General features: G+C 38.2%; 1 protein-coding gene across 1 annotated transcript in view; it reads right to left on the reverse strand.

The window, feature by feature from the left end:
- LOC126165269 (ADP-ribosylation factor-binding protein GGA2) overlaps positions 1-15,672 on the reverse strand; it is a 117,868-nt gene extending 102,196 nt beyond the window's left edge. The window contains exons 1-2 of the mRNA XM_049920305.1: positions 15,392-15,672; positions 10,980-11,140 (exon numbers count right to left, since the gene is read on the reverse strand). Coding sequence (XP_049776262.1) covers positions 10,980-11,140; positions 15,392-15,428 — 198 coding nt within the window. The 5' untranslated portion in view covers positions 15,429-15,672. The remainder of the gene's footprint in view (positions 1-10,979; positions 11,141-15,391) is intronic.
- Between the last annotated feature and the right edge of the window lie 4,061 nt (positions 15,673-19,733).

Here is a 19,733-nt window from a genome sequence, read left to right on the forward strand (position 1 = left end):
ACAACTTGACATGTGACGCTGGAAGTACAGCGGGAAGATGTATGGCCAAACTTCCAGCACTTAAAGCACCGCATTGGGGGAGGGATATATGGCTTGAAATCACAGCGGCAGACCATCATCTTGACCTTCTCGGGTAATGTGTCACCCTCGAAGACCAAGATAAAGGCACCATTGGCAACCTGATTATGCCTCGGTTCCCTATGTACACACCAGACGAAATGAACACCTCGCCACTCTTAAATTTGCGTGCAGCTCGTTGTCAGACTGAAAAAGAAAGTCGCTGTGAAATATAATACCCTGGACCATATTTAAGATCTTATGGGGCGTGATGGTAACAAACATCCCCCCCAACTTGTCACAAGCGAATAATGCCCATTACTGGGCAGAGGATGCTGTTTTTATCAAGACCGACCCAGAGCACAGTTTGACAAGCCTTCCACCTCCCCAAACTTGTCCTCCAAATGCTCCACAAAAAACTGAGGCTTCATGGATATGAAAGATTACCCATCAACTCTCGTACATATGAGGTACCGGGATGAATAAGCGTCACTGCCATCCTTAGCCTGGCGTTCCTCCCATGGTGTGGCCAGGGAGGGGAACAACTTGGGGTCATATTTCTTAGCACTGAAGTTAGACTTTGCCTGCTTAGAGACTGCTGGCGGCGGACCACCAGCAATAGATAATGTATTACACTTCATGGTGTGTCATCCGCCCTGATGCCAACCACTCCGACCAGGGGCCCTCCCCACGAGTGCCACCCAGCCTCAGCAAGGGCCACCTGGCAGGATGGTCATTGCTGGGAGTCCCCATGCCCCAGGGTGATGGGCATCTACTCCATGGCATACATGAGGAATTAACAGCACAGGCATCAGCAGATCGACCCTGTATTGTCAGGGAGCTACAACCAACAGGGTACATGGTGGCCCCACCACCACAATGGACTGGCTACCGTGCTGGATATGAGGTTCAAAGAATTCCATGGTCCTCGTCGGTGCAGAAAATGACACTGCATAGTGGGTGGAGGAAAATGCACCCAGGAAGGTGTCCTCGCTCAGGAGATGGAGGATGAGCGGGACTGCAATACCATGATGAGAAAGTGGGCTAAAGATCTTAATGCATGATGGACATGATGCACCATGTAAGGCGCCCTTCACCAATTGGGTCACTCTTCGGGAAAATTTTGAAAAATGTAGGTCAAACCCTACAGCAGAACATCACAAAGGCCGAAAGGTGTGAGACTCCTTTTAGTCGACTCTTACAACAGGCAGGAATACCTCGGGCCTATTCTAACCCCCGTGCCCGCAGGTGGACATGACAGTGCTCCAGAGATTGACTCACAGGGTCGCCTGTATTCATAGGAGTTCCTTGCATCATGGAAACTACGCACCGACAGTGTGCTGGCTGACATTGCCTTTGTTGTATCGGCCTATCTGACCTATATCAGTGTGACGAGGGTGCCACAGCCACCGTACAGCTCTGACCTGGCCTCAGTGCACTTTATCTGTTTCCTTGACTGAAAAGCAAACTCAAAGGAAAACATCACGTTGGTGGGCAATGTGCAAGTTACTTCAACAGCTTTCTTGAAAAGCATCCTGACAGAGAAGTTCCAGAAAGCTTATGATGCCTGGAAATCACACCGGCAAAAAGGTACGATGCAGAAGGACCATATGTCACCACATGTCAGAGAATTTTAAGTTGTGGAACTTATCTGAGCAATAAATTAAAGAAAAAAAAGAGTGATACATTATTTTCCAGACAAACCCTCTATGAAGCCACTTCTTCCCTATCCTTTTATTATAACTATGGCAATGTGATACTAAATTGTATCCGCATAGGTGCATCTGTGCAACTTCTGTGACATCTAAATGATGTTCTGTTATTCATAACACATGTGTAGCAATACATTCTGATTCTTCAGTACACTATAGCAATATGCAAACAACATTTTTCTTATTTAACAGGTTTCTTATGTTTTTATTGGAAACTCAAAATGTATTTTGATTATTACATCTTTTGCTGTCCAAGTTGTCCTTTTCTGTTTCTCCAAAAATTCTTAGAAGTATGTCTATAGTTGAAACTTCCTGGCAGATTAAAACTGTGCACTGGGCTGGGAATTGGATCCCAGACCCATGCCTTCCATGGGCAAGTGCTCTACCAACTGAGCTACTGAAAATCAATTCACAACACATCCTCACAGCTCTACTTCTGCCAGTAGCTCATCTCATCTTCCTTCCAACGATCACAGAAGTTCTCCTGCGAAACTTACGGGACTAAAAGGTCTCAGCTTCAAGTCCCTGTTCGGCACCCTGTTTTAATCATCCAGGGAGTTTCTTATTAGTACACACTCCGGTGCACAGGGAAATTCATCCTGATGACTACAGTTATTCAGGAGTACAAAAATAATTGCCATAACTAGGCCCACTGGCAAAATAGTAGCACTGCCCTCTTTAAAATGTCCACTAACACACCACAACTTTGTCAAAAGATTTTCTACTATGTGATTTATACAAGTAACTCTTATAAGAGATTGTATTAATGAAAACAGTCAATTTTTGAAAATATAATGTAATTAGATTAAAAAAAATCTCGTTTCCAAGCAGCAGCAGGAGAACACACATATGTAGGTAATGAATCTTGGAAGCTTTCAGAGCCAGTGGCTCCTTCATCTGGCAGAAGAATTGGAGGGAAAGGAAGAGGGATGAAGAAAATGTACTGGTGAGGTTTACATAATGGGTAGAGTTTGGAAAATTAGTCCACAACCCCGAGTCAGGGGAGACTTACCGGACAGGTTGAGGAGAATTGATTAAGTGTTGGGGACTGTACCGAATGAGATTTTAAAATGTGAGAGTGTGTTATAGTATTCTCTTTTAATCTGCACCTGCCTGGGATAAGCTGTAAGCAGTGTGCAACATTGTTCAGTTACTTTTCCACCTGTTACCATCACAGAAAACCTCCAGTTAGTTTGCAACTGGGAGGAACTTTTGTAACTCATACTGAAAACCTATCCCAGGTATATTCTTTCTATTACCATGCAATCAACAAATGCTTAAATAACATAGATGTTAAAAAAGATCACACAAATACTAACAGCACAATTTTCCTTTTCCACTTGGCAGCCAAGTTCTGAACTGCCGCAAAGCGGAAGACACTGCATAAATAGTGTGCTTGAACGGTGTAGCACAGGAGCAGCCACTGTACTATTGCTGTTGAACAACATTTTCTACTTTTATGTACGATTCTTTTCTACTTACTGTAAAATATCAGGTGGTACATACTTAGTTTTATTCTGTTTCAGATCTGAAGACAAGCCATTGTGTAACAAAGACTGAAAAATAACTGATAACGGTTTAGGCATCACTTGTAATTAATTAACTAATTAAGCTACTTGGTCACAGAATGAGTCAGCACATAGCTTACAGAATGCTTATAAGAAAATGTATGAATGAAAGAATAAATAAAACAAAGGAAAAGTTGTACGGGAGTATACGAATAAATAACACATTACACAGAAAAGTTCTCAACTATTGCAAGGAATTCTTGTACAAAATAAAAGCAAAAACAACAGGGAAACCTTTCAACTTGCGATTTGAATACTTGGGGTTTATCACTCAATTTTTTTCAGTTCTGGTGGAAGACTATTCAAAATGAAACTTGCTGAATAGTACATGCCTTTCTGTACAGCAAGCATTATCCAAGAGCAAATTGTATATTCACCTAGTAGTTGATGAATGAAAGTTGCAGTTTCTCGTGAATGAGTCCATATTGTCAACAACAAATCCCACAGTGGAATATTTGTACAGGGATAGCAGAGTCAGAATTCCAAGACACCTAGACAGTGACCTACCACAAACTTCGTGAACTGAAACTGCTATCACTCTAACCACCCTTTTCTAAGCTAAGAATATTCTTCGTGAGTGCACAGAGTTGCCCCAAAATATAACACAATGTAAGATAACAACGTGAAGGTAAGAAGAGTATGCAAAAGCACTGTCTGAGAAAGTGGAGATCATTCTTATGGTGAAGTCACTAGCATTTGATTTCGGCCCAAGATTTTGTCAGTGATCCTTCCAGAAAGTCTACCATTTGCAATCAGCCCTAAGAATTTAAAATGATCAACTTCACTGACTGTCGAACAGCAATGGACAGTAAAATTCTATATTTACTGGAGTTCCATGTCTGAACCTACGTGCATAGCAATTTATTAATGTTAAGGGTTTATCTGTCCTCTGAAAACCAAGTGCTGATATTACTACTCTATCAGCTATTAGCTCCACTGCTTATATTACATTCCACTTCCTCCACAGTTACACTTGTGTCATCTACAAGAAAACAATTTTTGAGTCATCTGTCATGGTTACTAGTGTAAAGTAACGATTTCATTAACTCAAAAATGTAGTTATACACAGTACACATACTCAAAAAGAGTTGCCAAAACTGTTGGCACATTTATCCCATTCCGATACAAGCCATCCAATTCCATTCTTGAAAAAGGTAGTAGGCTGCTGTCAGATCCAAGCCTGGACCCAGTCACACACTTCGTCATCCGTTGTGAATCGATGTCTGCGAATAGCTTGTTTTAGATGTCCAAACACGCGCAATTCAATTCGCACAGTGAAAGGTCAGGACTGTACGGTAGATGTTCCAGTGTTTCCCACCGAAACTGCTGCAATGTTATTTTCACCGCATTGGCCGTGTTTGGGTGGGCATTGTTATGCAGGAGGATAACGCCATTGCACAACATGCCTTAGCATTTTGACATGACGGTTTGTCTAAGATTCTGTAAAGTGGCATGATAATGCTGGGCATTGATGGTGGTTCCCCATACCAGGAACTCAACAAGCAGTGGGCCCTTGTGGTATAAAAAAAAAAGGACATCATGATCTTACCAGAACTGGTGTGCACAGCCTTTTGCTTCTTTGGAGGTGATGAAGTCACATGTTTCCACTGCTTGCTCCGACACTTGTTTTCTAGTTCAAAATGGTGAGACCATGTTTCGTCAGCGATCACAATACACGTCAGAAAGCCGTGCTCCACCTCATGATAACATTGCAGATGACTCAAAGACAGCGCCATTCGAATATTGCGCTATCTGCTGTCAGTTAAATGTCACATTTAAACATATGATTAAATTAGACACAGGCAGAAGAAGTGCGCGGATTTCTCCCGAGGTGGGATGGGGGGCAGCTTTGTAAACTGCTCTGTTAATCTACTCCCAAGCTTAACCCCTTTCCTAAATTGCAGTCATGGGCCAGGATTAATATTTTTCCCTCTTCAAATTCTGTTGACAGTTATAGCACAGCAAAATTAGAGTGTTCTTGCAGTCAGCAGCATCATACTCAACTCTCTGAAGCTTCCTTGCACATTAAAACTATGTGCTAGACCAGGACTCTTAACTAATGTGTGGAAAGTATTTTAAACCTCACTGATGAGATAAACCTTTGAGTAAATGAATTCCTCTCTTTATGAGGGTGAAAGCAACTTGCAGCTTAATGTAGTACACTTCAGGATTGACACACTGCTGCTGTACTATGAAGATCATGCAACAGGCAGCTGTAGCTTCTTTCAAATGTTGACACAACCCCTGCAAAATACCTTGATTGTAATTATTGTGTGTGCTTCAGACTTGAGTCCTTGTTCAGCACACCATTTTAATCCATCACAGTTTTATAAACTGTGTGTACTCTACTGTAAACGTGAAGCCCACCTTCAACCTAAAGGTAAGTTTGAAAACCACTATGTCTTACTAGACATTGTCCTATTAGGGATGGTATACTCCTTGCTTCCTTCAGCCTTCGAAGTGACTTAACCAGCCAGTGATAGGGTGACCTGTAGTTTAACAGATATTGAACCTTAATACAACTCGGCATTTTCAGATTTAACAAATCATTGTCAGGAGCAAAAAACCCACAATGTGACAAAAAAAATCCTAGAACTAGCTGAGGATTATATCTCAGACCATTTGATTTCCCTTTCCTATCTTCAGATTCAAAGATACCATGCATACATACAATACACATCACCACAGCAGGTGATATGCTCATAGGGCAGCTTGGAAATTATTTCACATGCAGTTCTTGTGCTGATATCATCATCATCATCATCATGTGTGGGGTCTTTCACATGCTTATCACTGATCAGAGAAGTAAACTTTGTGATGGTTTGATACAAACTGTGTCAATCCAACAGTTGTATATTCAGAGTTGCTTATTGATGTGGCAGTGTTTGGAATCTTTCAATTCTGCCAAGATACCAGCAACAATTTAAGATCAACTTGTGGGCTGAAAATGTAGGGGACTGTCTGGTGGCTTTATATGTTCTCCAAAACAGATTGCTCTTTCAGACTTGTTACAACAGGTGTCTCTGCGAATAGTAGGAAGCACATGTTTTCAGTAACAGTGTTCAAGATAAAATGGACGAGACCCACCACATAAGGTAGATAAATACATTAACAGAAGAATAAAATCAGTTCCATGGCTTGCACGTATTCTTGAAATCGATGCTTTGGATCATCATTTACTAAACCACCTGAAACAGTAGATTTATGCAGCAAACACTGCCAATACAGTGTCACTTCACTAAAATGTCACGAAATTCTGTGAAACCATTTAATACTATCAGAGACATTTTGAAGGGTACAACAATCCACAAGGGGGGGGGGGGGGGGGGGGGGGGGAAGCAAGTATATAGTTGTTTAGAGTTATTTTCTTCTTCTGCTGCATGGAATATGCCCCGAAATTCAGAAATATATATCTCTTACACAGTGAACATCAGGAACAACTACAATGAAACAAAGAATAAATATTGCAGCTATGAAAGAACTTACGATCTGTATCATATTCTTTGAGTAACTTTCACCAATGAGCATGATTATGTCTTAAACGGAAAGAAAGAAAGAATGAGCAAAACCAAATGCTTTACCTGCTGATGACCATTCAATATCAGGATGCTATTTGGAAATTGAGGAATAATGAATTCAATGAGAGACACGAATACACAATGAGACACACACAATGATATTGGATTACTGCATAAATACAGAAGGAAAGGACAGTAGAGAAAGGCATTCTAAAGGTGATAGCTATTTAGATTTTTTGGAACACACTATTGGAAATGGACAATGTTATATCATGAACACTTTGAAAAAATGTTGTCGAACTCATTTCCCTGAATGTGGGAGACACTACTCACACAAGCTTATTTTCATTACGGTATATAGCCATTCCCACAGAAGAAGAATGTTTCGTGTACATGATTGCTACTGGGTGTGTGTAATGTTGCGGCAACTTTTCAGTTTGAAATTACAACACAAAATGCATGCACAGTTTTTCCACCACCTTTCAGAGTTTTAAAAAAGCCTGAGTCATTAGCATTATGAATAGACAATGATGAAACCAACTTATCATACAGACAATTGACATTGGTGCAGAGCGAGTGGTGACAAGCTGGACCCACAATAACACTTCAGTTTGAAGATAAGCTGCGAGTCCTTTCAATATGACTACACCATGAGAATATTGTAGAACTGATGAACAGACACAAGGCAACAGTTGAAATTTGGTCGAAGGTTACAGGTAGTGTATCACCACAACAGTCGGGAACAGATAACTGAAATCTGGGTTGAGATCTTTATTTGCCATGTGCTATTTTCAGCTGACACTACACCACAAACAGGGGGCTGCATATTGTAGTTCCAGAGTCAACTAGGACATTGAATGGCATTCTGTGGTGTTTGGAGAGGATTCTTGCTTCTGTTTGTGGCAATCAGATCAACACCACATCCACAGACAGCTTGCTCACAGAACACAAGTAGCAGAAATGATTAAGACCCATATCTCTCCAACATCTGGGATTATGGTGTGTGGGAATTATTGGATTGATCTGGTTACTGTTGAACACATGCCGAATCTTTTGCCACCATGTGGCAAGAACAGTAAATCCTGTTGTTGTACCCTTCATGAGCAGGGTTCCAAAAGGCATATTCCGGTACAACAATGCAAGACCTCACTATGTAGTTCACACCACAAGCTGCTTGAGGAATGTATGGATCCTTGATTGGCCTGCCTAATCCCCTGATTTGTTACCCACAGAGCACGTCTGGCAAGCAATGGCTAAACATACACTTCCATGCCAGCCACCAGCCAGCAATGTTCACGAACCTGAACTGACACAGCATGTGCTCCAGGCCTGACATGTAATTCCCCAAAATGATATTTAGAGGCTACTTACTTCCATCCACAATGGATATAAGAAAGTACTTGTGTCTGTGGGGATCATACATCACACTGATGTTGAAATTGTAAATCAGTTCTGAATAAAATGAAAGTTTAATCAATTACTACCTGCCAACTGGCTGACAAATAAGGACTGATCCTCCTGATCATCACCATATAATGATGAGTCTAGTTTTAAACATGCCAAGCTAAAAGAAAATAACAGATGAGTCTACCAATTTGTGGTCGCTGAAATAGTTATACTTTCAATCTCACAAAAATTCATATTACACAATCTATATAAATAAAAATGCACGTCTGTTTCCTACAAAATCATAGTAAATCTCCAAAAGTCCTTCACAGATTGCTCTGAAATTCTGGAATGATGTTCCATTAGTTAGTTGCATGTTCCATGGATCATTTTGTACAATAAATTGTAATGATGTGGAACATATCATTTTACATTCACATCATAAATTAATTTGTACATATGGTTACATTCTGAACATTTCAATTTGTACAAAAAGAAAATAGATGTGAGTTAGTAATTCCTACCCATCAGCTTTTGCACATTACAGAGATAGAAATTCTTCTACTGAATAGAAGTAGTGTCAAGCAGAAAAATGGTTCAAATGGCTCTGAGCACTATGTGACTTAACTTCCGAGGTCATCAGTCCCCTAGAACTTAGAACTACTTAAACCTAACTAACCTAAGGACATCACACACATCCATGCCCGAGGCAGGATTCGAACCTGTGACTGTAGCAGTCCCGCAGTTCCAGACTGTAGTGCCTAGAACCGCTCGGCCACTCCGGCCGGCTATCGAGCAGAAACCTGCTCAGTTTCTTTGCAAATTTTACTTTGCTGTCTGTAAGGCATTTTATATCACTGGGTAAATGATCAAAATTTTTTGTTGTTCCACTGTCCACACCCCTTTTTGTGCTGAAGACAAACTTTATGTGGAATAACAAATGTCATTTTTTCTTCTGGTACTGTAATTATGTAGCCCTACATCATTGTTCCTTTTGAACTGTAGTGGATTATTTACAACAAATATTCAAATACGCACATTATTATACTCCAATGAATATACATATTACTACAGAATCTGTATTTGCAATTACAATAAATAAGACTCACTGTCGAGGAGGGGGTGATGGAAGTGGGAGGACATGAGCACAGAAAGCAGTAGATGGTAAGAGGGGAAGTGGTGATGGACGAAGAGGGGGGAGGAGGAGATTGACAGAGATGGGGGAAGACACATATCCAGTTCTCATATGTATTAGAAAAATGCGATTTCTCTTTTCATTCTTTTCCATTTAACCAGACTGAGTCATAGCAACACATGGCCGGGAACAGTTAGTGGCAAACAAATTTCAATGACAAACTAGTCTCAGGACACTGACATTGGCGACACAATAAATGCCCTCGAAGCATGAAATAAATAATAAAGTGAATTTTATACATCTTAAAAATATAACTTTCTTTACATTCAATAATGCCTGTCCCTGCACTGGCCTTCATACAAAAAAGATACCTTCGGTATATTTTCATTTTGTGCAGACTGAGGATTATCTACTGGTGTAATAAAGAAGAAAACAATAAATTGTTTAGCAAAAAGAAAACTGTAACTGGAAACATAGGTACTGTTCTTTTGCCCCTCCCACGTTAACACTTTTTGTGTGCTATCACTGCTTGGTGCTGAAAAAAAGAGTAAAGCAAATTTACTTTACTTGTTTCTTGAAGGACATCATTTTCCTGCATAGGCTGCTATTTTACTTTGAAGTAAACACTTTGTTCTACAACTTGATAATTAACTAATTTCACCCCCTCGGGCATTATCAAGCTTCATCACAGTAAAAATTGTTATGTATATCACACAATATATTCCACACATCCACATACGGGAAGCAACAAGTGATTGTGTCCCTAATAAGAGTTTTCAAACAACCACAGTACACACGGGCCCAACTATACCAGACGTGAAGTCAATATGTAAAAGGAAAAAGGCACAAGCCTTATGTGGGTTTCGTGACGTTGCTAGCATATACCACATTATATGTTAAGTGGTATTTAGCCCATTTGATTTGAAGATGCTGAACAAAGTTTCACCTTTCTTTAACACAAATATACCACCTTGACCATTGCACTACCTAATTCATTTCAGCAAAGGGAACAGAATAGGCAGGGAACTTGTTGAAGTCCGCTCCCCAGTGATAACATCAAGCAATTTTGGGGAAACTGCAGAAATCTAACAGGTGTACTGAATAACCAGAAAGAGCTTTAACACTACTCCTGAACACAAGTCTTCTGTCTTAAACATAATGACACTTTATTGCAAATTCTGGCTTGTTTACACAAAAGTGACAAGGAGAGGTCTCTTAAAATTTTTTGTACCTCTGTAATGTGGCTAACATGTCATTTTGCCATTTCAGTGAGTCAATATTTGAATCTTATCAATGCTGACCAATAGTTCCCACAAAATGTCTCATATTCCATACATTAAGCAATACACAATGATGACTTTAATGAGGATTTGAAAGATATGGATAACAAATTATAGACAATGGAAAATGTTTTATTTGCATGCAGTGAAACGATGCTAACACAACACCAAATACATAACTTATGACTGACAAAGATACAAGCAAAAATATTTAGATCCACAATGAAGTACACTTAGAACACATCTGTGACACAACATACTGTCAAAATTAAAACAATTTTAGGCAAATACTACACATTTAGAAATAACAGTAATATCCCTACCACCAGAGCACGCATGGCTTCCTTTTCATCAGGTGACTGAATTTTCGCTGCAAGCAGGCGTGTTGCTTCGTGTGCACAAAATGTTTCTCTTTCCAGAAACTTGCATGCTTCATATATGGCCTGTGTGTCGTGTACAAGTTTACTGGGGTTTGTTGCTTTATCTGAAAAATAATTCATTTTGCATATTAAAATACCTTTATGAGGAGGCAAATGCCTGTGTTATACAATAAACTGCCTAGATTTAGGGACATGCGTTTAAGGTACAACAGAACTGAAAATTTAATAGTCTCGAACATCATTTTTATTAATACAGTACTAAGTACTCTCGCACTCTAGCAACAGCTTCCATTCTGATTTTCTAGAGACAAACCATTACTCTTTTGAGGTACAATTTTATATCACTTTGTCATTACTGAGAAGAGGAAGAAAAATTCTTTATACTTATCCAGCCTTCTACAAAGAACGATAGTAACTCAATAATCTCCAGGTTTCATGACTTTGCCAAGAAAGTTGCCGACATTCACTGTCACATTTTTTTAACTAACATGGAACAGTCAAACGAAATCAAACAATGGAAAATCTAGGATGTAACGCAACAATATTAAGAAAAGGATACTTGTTACTTGCCATATAGTGGAGATGCTGGGTCGGAGATACACAGAACAAAAGGACTCTCACAATGACAACATTGAGACACACTTGCACCCCATCCCCCCCCCCCCCCCCCCTCTCTCTCTCTCTCTCTCTCTCTCTCTCTCTCTCTCTCTCTCTCTCTCTTTCTTTCTTTCTTTGTGGTCGTGTGAGTATGAAATTGCATTTGCGTGAGAAAGAGAGAGAGAGTTGTTGTTTTTTTTCCCTTATTTTCACGTGACAAACACTACACACAGATAGTCAGAATACACATATTTCATTCTCAGGGTTACAGGTTGGTGACAGGAAGGACATTCAGCCATCCCTTATATTGCCAGATCTATTAATTACCCTGTGCTGTTGCAGAGAGGGGGGGGGGGGGGGGGGGAGGTATCTGCTTTCTAGTTATTAATGACAATGAATGTTAAAATATTTGCTGTTGAACATAAACTTGCTATTGGCTTAATTTCACCCAAATAGGAAAATTATTCTCCGTGAGGGATTTTCACAAAAGATACAGTAGAGCTCATCCAAACCACTTTCACTGATTTTCATATTCAACAGTTAGGTTTGTTGTGCTAAAATGTCAGAGACCCGACTTCGGCATATTAACATGGTACCATTCTTTCAGAGCTGACAATCATCTACTTGGTTTCCAGAATGAGATTTTCACTCTGCAGCATAGTGTACGCTGATATGAAACTTTCTGGCAGATTAAAACTGTGTGCTGGACCAAGACTCGAACTCGGGACCTTTGTCTTTCGCAGGCAAGTGCTGTACCAAGCATGTGCCCGCGAAAGGCAAAGGTCACGAGTTTGAGTCTCGGTCTGGCACAGAGTTTTAATCTGCCAGGAAGTTTCATCTACTTGGTGTTTTCTGCACTTGTTTAGAGACAATATATTTCAAAGTTTTTTTTCTTTTTTTCTCTCTTTGAAACAAAAATGTTCTACATGACAGGCACCTTACCTGAGAAAAATAATGCAAACTTAAATGAGGTTACCCACATTTAGTGAAACATAAATACACATTCAGACATGGAATTTCTCACACACACTGTACAGAACAAACACGACATTTTTACATACACTACTTGTAAAATGCTTTGATGTAGTCCTACTGAACTGTAAACAAAGAGACCAAGTACTCTGTATGGAGCAATAAATGTTAGGATTCAATGAACTCTTACAAGATTAGAGAACAATAGTTAGACAATTAATTACAAAAGAAATGTTTACACAAGAACAATCCACAGAGTACTGCTATGACTTTCATTTGATTTTCCCAAATCAAAAACATTCAAAAAATTCACACAGACACAATACAAAGAAAAGCTATATGATATATCTCCAAGTTTTTTAAGATGCAGCTGACCAATTAATGGAGATTTACTTCAAATACTACGTAAAAGATTTTGAAAATAGTAAAAAGATCACACAAGCACGAAAAATCAATTCCTATTACCAGACAATGAATACAATAAGAAGCATAAGTTTTCAAAGCCTGCATAAACAGTGGAGTTATCAGCGATCCATCATTGGGTCACTTATGTGGAGGATACACCGATTAAGGAAGCATTCAACTTAATCAAAGAAGGCAATGTGTTAAAAAATAAACCTGGAGGAAAATTTAAACCATCATCTCCTGAAAATGGCGACATATCTTAACATCTATGAAAAGATAGGCTACTTTGTGCAAAATACATCTCGTTGAAAATAAGCAAACTGAAAAGCTCAATTATCTTCTTGTGGTGTAATGTAAGCTATTACATTCACATAATTCATACAACCTACTTGTATTTGATCATTTTCTTCATATCATCATCATTTGAAAAATGCAAAAAAACTCCATATAAATGAATGGAGCACTGTCATCCTACTTGCATCGCATTCAAAGTACTTGTATTTACGAACTTATAATTTAAGTTTCATTATCATATAATAAAATCAATGCATGGTCAGCATGTTGCCATATATTACATTAACAAAGTGCATTTCTCCATTTTATTATAGTATCTTAATGAAATTCCAATGGGGCTTATTTGGTCCTACCTTGACAATGATATTGCATTGGTAGTAAATGTACTTATAATTCACGGAACATGTAGCTCTAAACAACTAACAACATTGAAGAATTCTTTGATTTGCATGATGAGGATAATACGATTTGAGTTGTTTATATTGTGACCTACTGTACTAACACATTATTTATTATGCATTTTATTTTCTAATGGCCTGCCAATTACGAAAGCCATTCCATTGAAAAAGGATCCACAATTAACAAATTCTTGATACCCTGCTCAGAAGGGAATCCAGCATACTAGTAGGCAATAATAATTCTGAACTTTGGTCAATTGTATGTGGTGATTTTTATGAATACTTAGCTTAGGCTCTCTCTCAACCAAATTAAGATTAAAATAACTATTTTCTAATACCGTATCCTCTGAAATAACACAAAACTTGTCGAAAGGATAGTTTACTCTCAATACAAGTTATACACACAACTGCATCCCAGTCTAAGTGAAGCAACACACTGCCAATAGTGTACTTTATGTTTTAGATAAGGTGGTGTACTAAATTCTTGGAATCATGAAATTAACTCAACTAGCTACTTTTCATGAAACTTTTGTTTTATCCTTTGCGATTCATATCCTAACTTCGCTTGGCCACGAGCAATATACGTACATCTAGAATGAGTATAATTTGTTCTGGACGCACTGCACAAAACTGGGGATCTGGCGTAAAACTATTCCTGTCCACACACGTTCTCTAACAAATTATTTCAATCCCAATGTAACAGTTTGTCAAGAAAAAATGTTTTACGATGATGCAGACAAAAACAATTTTCGCCTACAAAAAAGCAAATATTCAACACAATCCTTCTGCACGCAGTGATTAACCAGGCACACAGTTACCTTTTACGAGAGCACAATTAGATCTGACGCCAGACACCTGCACATCACAGTTACAGGAACAATGCTGACATTCTGTGTGTACGCATTTCATCAAAATATTGACAACAGTCGAAAGCTTCAGATTTTTAATACAAGTCATTACAAAATGTTTTCTTAGAAATATGAAAACACATAAGTCGACAAGTCTCAAGTATTCGATTTTGTTACGAAGCTGTTCCTCACTTCGTTTGTTTTAGTTTCCGTAAGCATTACAACCTCCCTACCAGTCAACTGCTGATAAAAACTATTGTAGCCATTTTTTATTTTTACATCACTGAAGCACAAGGAAACTGTTTACCAAGGAAATTGTTTACTCTATTTAGCGCTATAGTGTCGTCCTACTTTCCAAAATTCACTTTAATTCTATGGAACGTAATGAAAATCAGAAACACACACTGCTCTTTTGTTGGAAATGCCATCGCAGTAACCAAATGCTAGTCGTGCCAAAAAAACTGAATTTCGCTATCTTCCGAAAGGTTCGAGGTTCCATGAAATTTTGGTTCTCGTAGTCATGAATAGTTTATTTTTATTCATAGTCAGAAGTAGCACCTAAACACAAACTTTTCATTCGTACATCGCCTACTAACAATGTACCACGCATTGTAACTCTATGGTATTGACAATAACTGAATACTCAAGAAGCAAAACTAATTCATGTCGAGCGGTTCTCAGGTCTTGTCAAACAGAAGGTAACAACATAGAAAGCGACGTTTTAAAATCTTCGTTGCTGACTGACGCATTTCATTGGACGAACAATATTGACAATGGTATCCTCTTTGAGCACTATACTTTTGAATTAATATCATCCAGCTACATAGCATTAACAACTTACGTATAATATTTTCTAGCGTAGCTGAGTAGTCCTCCATCGCCACAAACACTGCATCCACTGCACAGTAGTCTTACCAACTGTACAGCGATTTGTCAAAACAAAATACTCAGACCTAAATGCCGCTGATACAAATTGTGGTATGTTGCTTTCAGTTTCGCAGAAGTTTCATTTAATTGTTTTCGTTGTTCAAGTAAAAGCAAATTTTAATTGTAATAGACATTATACTGCGGACGTTGCTACGCAAAATTCAATTGCATCAGCTGATTCATCAAGAGTACACCGCAGCGTTCAATCAAACATTTTTGTAATGATACTCGATTTTTCTATCACTTCCAATGACCTTTCCTACACGGTTTTTCACCTATAAAAAGCCATAATGGAGTAAAATAGTTTCAGAAAGTTCTCATCTACGTTCTCATATAGACCTTATATCCAGCGCATAAGAGAGTAGCTTAAAACAATCGTCAAGAAACATTTAGGTCTACCTGAAGAATAAATACAAGGATCACAATATCAAATGTAAATTTTATATACTAGTACTAGTTTTAAGAAGAAAATTTATGATGAAATGAAAAGCTGCGGCTCAAATAATATCTCTGCTTTGCATCTGATCTAAAGTTTCATTAAAAAATTTGGCTACCGTAGTTGTAGATGCGTCTTCATTTATCGTATCAGCTCTCAGCTAGCGATTAATCACGTACGCACTTTAAAACATCATTATTAATTTTGAGATGAATAGCAATGATGACAGAAAGTTAATGGTTTTCAACGAAGACTATTAAATTGCTATTTTCATTTAAATATCACATGTTTATGGTTCTCGTAGGCTAGTCAGTATCGCTAGCAAAAATACTGCTATCATCAATAGTAAACATTAGAAGAGTGATGTGAGCACTATAGGATAGTAATCAAACTCCTCTTGAAACATTTGAAGTTTGTGTTAATGAACTCCGAATGTGTATGTTAAGAAGAAAGCTTCAGGATATGTGGAGAATTAGCATCAATGCTGGACATAACAGATTTGCAAACCTTTATAATAGTGTTAAGCTACAATGTATTTGTGAATGACCGATAAACAGAATTTTTTTATGATTTTATTAAATTGCATAGTCTTTCTTGATTACATTGACGTACTTTACTGGGTACAGAATGAGAAATGACCGTAAGACACAAAATGTTAGAGTGAAGATCGTGTCTGCTGCTGCACCTTATTTGAATAACAGAAAACCATTAGAGTTCTGGAAAGCAACTGGATTTTTTTTTCCAGCAATCCTGTTTGAGGTACATTGTATACAGTGGGCCCCACACACATACTTACGAGGATAGGTCTCCAGCAGTGGGATGAACTTTTCGAAATCATCTATATGGTTATGAAGGTTAAGATCTGCAGTATCAGACAATGCAGCTGTTCACCTTAGTGGGCTCTCATTTGCTAGTAATTGACGAAAGGAATTTAGGAATTTTGTGTGGCATTAAAAATGTTAAATAGTCTGGTTTTGTGGTGTAAGGGACAGGATAGTAGCTTCACACGCAGGAGGTTCTGGATTTGGATCTTGCCACATGCTGTAAATTTTTAAATCTTTATCTAAATAACTTTGATCATTATTTTTATTCAAGTAATTGATTTAAAGGTTTAATTTTTTCCATTCCTTTGTCACATCATTTTACTCATTATATCGACTTCTTGATTTGCTCCCATTTTTCCTCCTGTCATTCTTTTTCAACTTGGAAGCTTTGTTCATATGCTTTTAGTTAATTTTATGTATTAATTTCGATTTAATTTATTTTGTTTTATCACCCTGTTTTTTCATTCATATTATTGCATTCATTACTTCTATTTCTCATTTTGTTTGGATTTTGCTATAGTTAAAAGCCCCTTTTTCATTTAAATCTTCACCTTCGTTATTTTGTGCATTGTGCAATAGGTACTATGTTACATTTTAAATGTTTGTATGAAGATTACCATGCAAAAAAGTTACATATCTGGCAACAAAAAAATACATTTTCACACCACTGCACAATCAATATTGCTGCCACTCGGTTTCAAAACTCTTAGCAGTAATCCACGCGATTTCAAATCGAAACTGAAGAGTTTCCTCATGAGTCACTCCTTCAGTTCTATGGAGGAGTTCCTTGAAAAATTAAGCTTATTCTTATTGTATTGCTGATAGCGTTTACTTAAACTTATGGACAGACTTTTTTTCAGTTTCATGAACATTTATTTTTATGTGTTATTACTTTTATGTTGTAAGTTCATGTACTGACACATTCCATGACCTTGGAGATTTGCTTCTCAATTTGGTCCTACAGAACTTGATGTGTAAATTAATAAATAAATAAAAAGATTATTTGGTCTTTTGTTTTCTAACTGATAGATCGGAATTTTCCAATAACTGAATATAATAATATATAAATATAATTAAATTCATATTCATAAAAATTCCGATTGTAAAGAGAATGATATAAAGAAAAAATGAAACAAATGTAAGAAGTTCATATTGTGATTAATATAAAGTAGAGGAGTAGAAATAAAAAAAAAGTTGCATTAAAACCAATTAATTGAATTAAAAGCAATGCACTCAGTCTTCAGGCCACAAGTGGCCCATCGGAACCTTCCGACCGCCGTGTCATCCTCAGTGAGGATGCGGATAGGAGGGGCGTGTGGTCAGCACACCGCTCTCCTGGTCATTATGATGGTTTTCTTTGAACGGAGCCGCTACTATTCGGTCGAGTAGCTCCTCAATTGGCATCACGAGGCTGAGTGCACCCCGAAAAATGGCAACAGCACATGGCGGCTGAATGGTCACCCATCCAAGTGCCGACCACGCCCGACAGTGCTTAACTTCGCTGATCTCACGGGAACTGGTGTATCCACTGCGAATTAAAAGCAATAATCAAAGTCATTTCGATAAAGATAAAAAAAACCAAATTGCTGCACCCGATAGGAATCGAACTCACAACCTGTTGCATATTAAGCTGTTGTCCTATCGAGTACACCATGCAACCAGAGTACATAATTAGCTTTTCTAACTCCATTGGGAATCACTAAAATTCCGAATTTTTTTTGCCAGTTACCCACAAACGAGGGCCCACCAGGGTGAATGGATGCAGGATGTGATACTTTGGGTCTTAACCTACATCACTGTACATTTGGTTTTAAAAAGTCGATCCCACTACTAGGGACCTCTCCTTATTAGTATTGAGCTCAATGACTTTACTTGTTAGTAGTGACCTCAATGACTTTATGTTATGTGATTCCTGCCATGGTGTTCCAGCACTCGCAAATCATCATGTTTGCACCTGTTTATTTTAACTTTGGTGAAGTATTTTGTTTACATTCTACTGAAAGAATGTTGCCTAAGCTCTTACAGATACAGTGCAATACCATCTCCTCTGAGGAGCGATCTGGTTCTCGCCTAGTTGTGAAAAGATGTAGTGTTGACGGGCTTTGTGCATTGTACTTTTCAGCAGTGTTAGGTACGTCATGTATTTTGTATGTTTTTAGTTTTTCAAGGGTGTTTTATATCAAACTTTCATGTGTTAGTTAGAGTATACCATTGGTTTACTTACTGTGTATGTTGTACTTTTCAGTAGTGTTACATAACGTGTTGATATGTTTTCACTTTTTCAGCAGCATTATTTTCAAAATTTCTTGTTCTTGTTATACCATTGATTTACTTCTTGTGCACGTTACAGTCACAAAATAGACTATGTATTTGTGATTCTTCTTCCAGTCACATGCTGAGTGAGATGATTATGTCAGTCTTAATTAAGAGAAAATCCATGAAATACACAAGGTCCATTAACAAGCGCATGGGCTGCTACACTCTTCACTGGAATGCGATTTTTCTTGTCTCCTGACGTTGTTGTAAGTTCAATGTTTTCTATGGTTTTGTAGACTGTTGTGCAGCTGCGACGATACCTTAGATGAGGTCTGCAAAACCATAGAAAACATTGCACTTACAACAACGTCAGGAGACAAGAAAAATCGCATTCCAGTGCAGAGTGTTGCAGCCCACGCGCTTGTTGATGGACCTTGTGTATTTCTGGGATGTTCTCTTAATTTTAGTTTAGATATAAACGAGACTTTCTCACATGGAAATGGATGGTTCACCGTTGCCATAGTAAGAGGCAGTAGCGGAGTTTCTAGTATACCTGGTCTTGACAGTTTGCTAAAGTAAATATTCGGATGGTTCCTTTGATTAGGCCAAAGCTGACTTCCTGCCCTATCCTCACCTAAGCCTATCATACACTGTTATTGTTTTACATATGTATATATTATTTCTTTAACATATGACAGTCTAATACTGTTGTACTGAATGGTCTATAGACAAATAAATAA

This window comes from Schistocerca cancellata, chromosome 1 (genome assembly GCF_023864275.1).
Source record: "Schistocerca cancellata isolate TAMUIC-IGC-003103 chromosome 1, iqSchCanc2.1, whole genome shotgun sequence".
In the NCBI taxonomy this organism is placed as follows: Eukaryota; Metazoa; Arthropoda; class Insecta; order Orthoptera; family Acrididae; genus Schistocerca; species Schistocerca cancellata.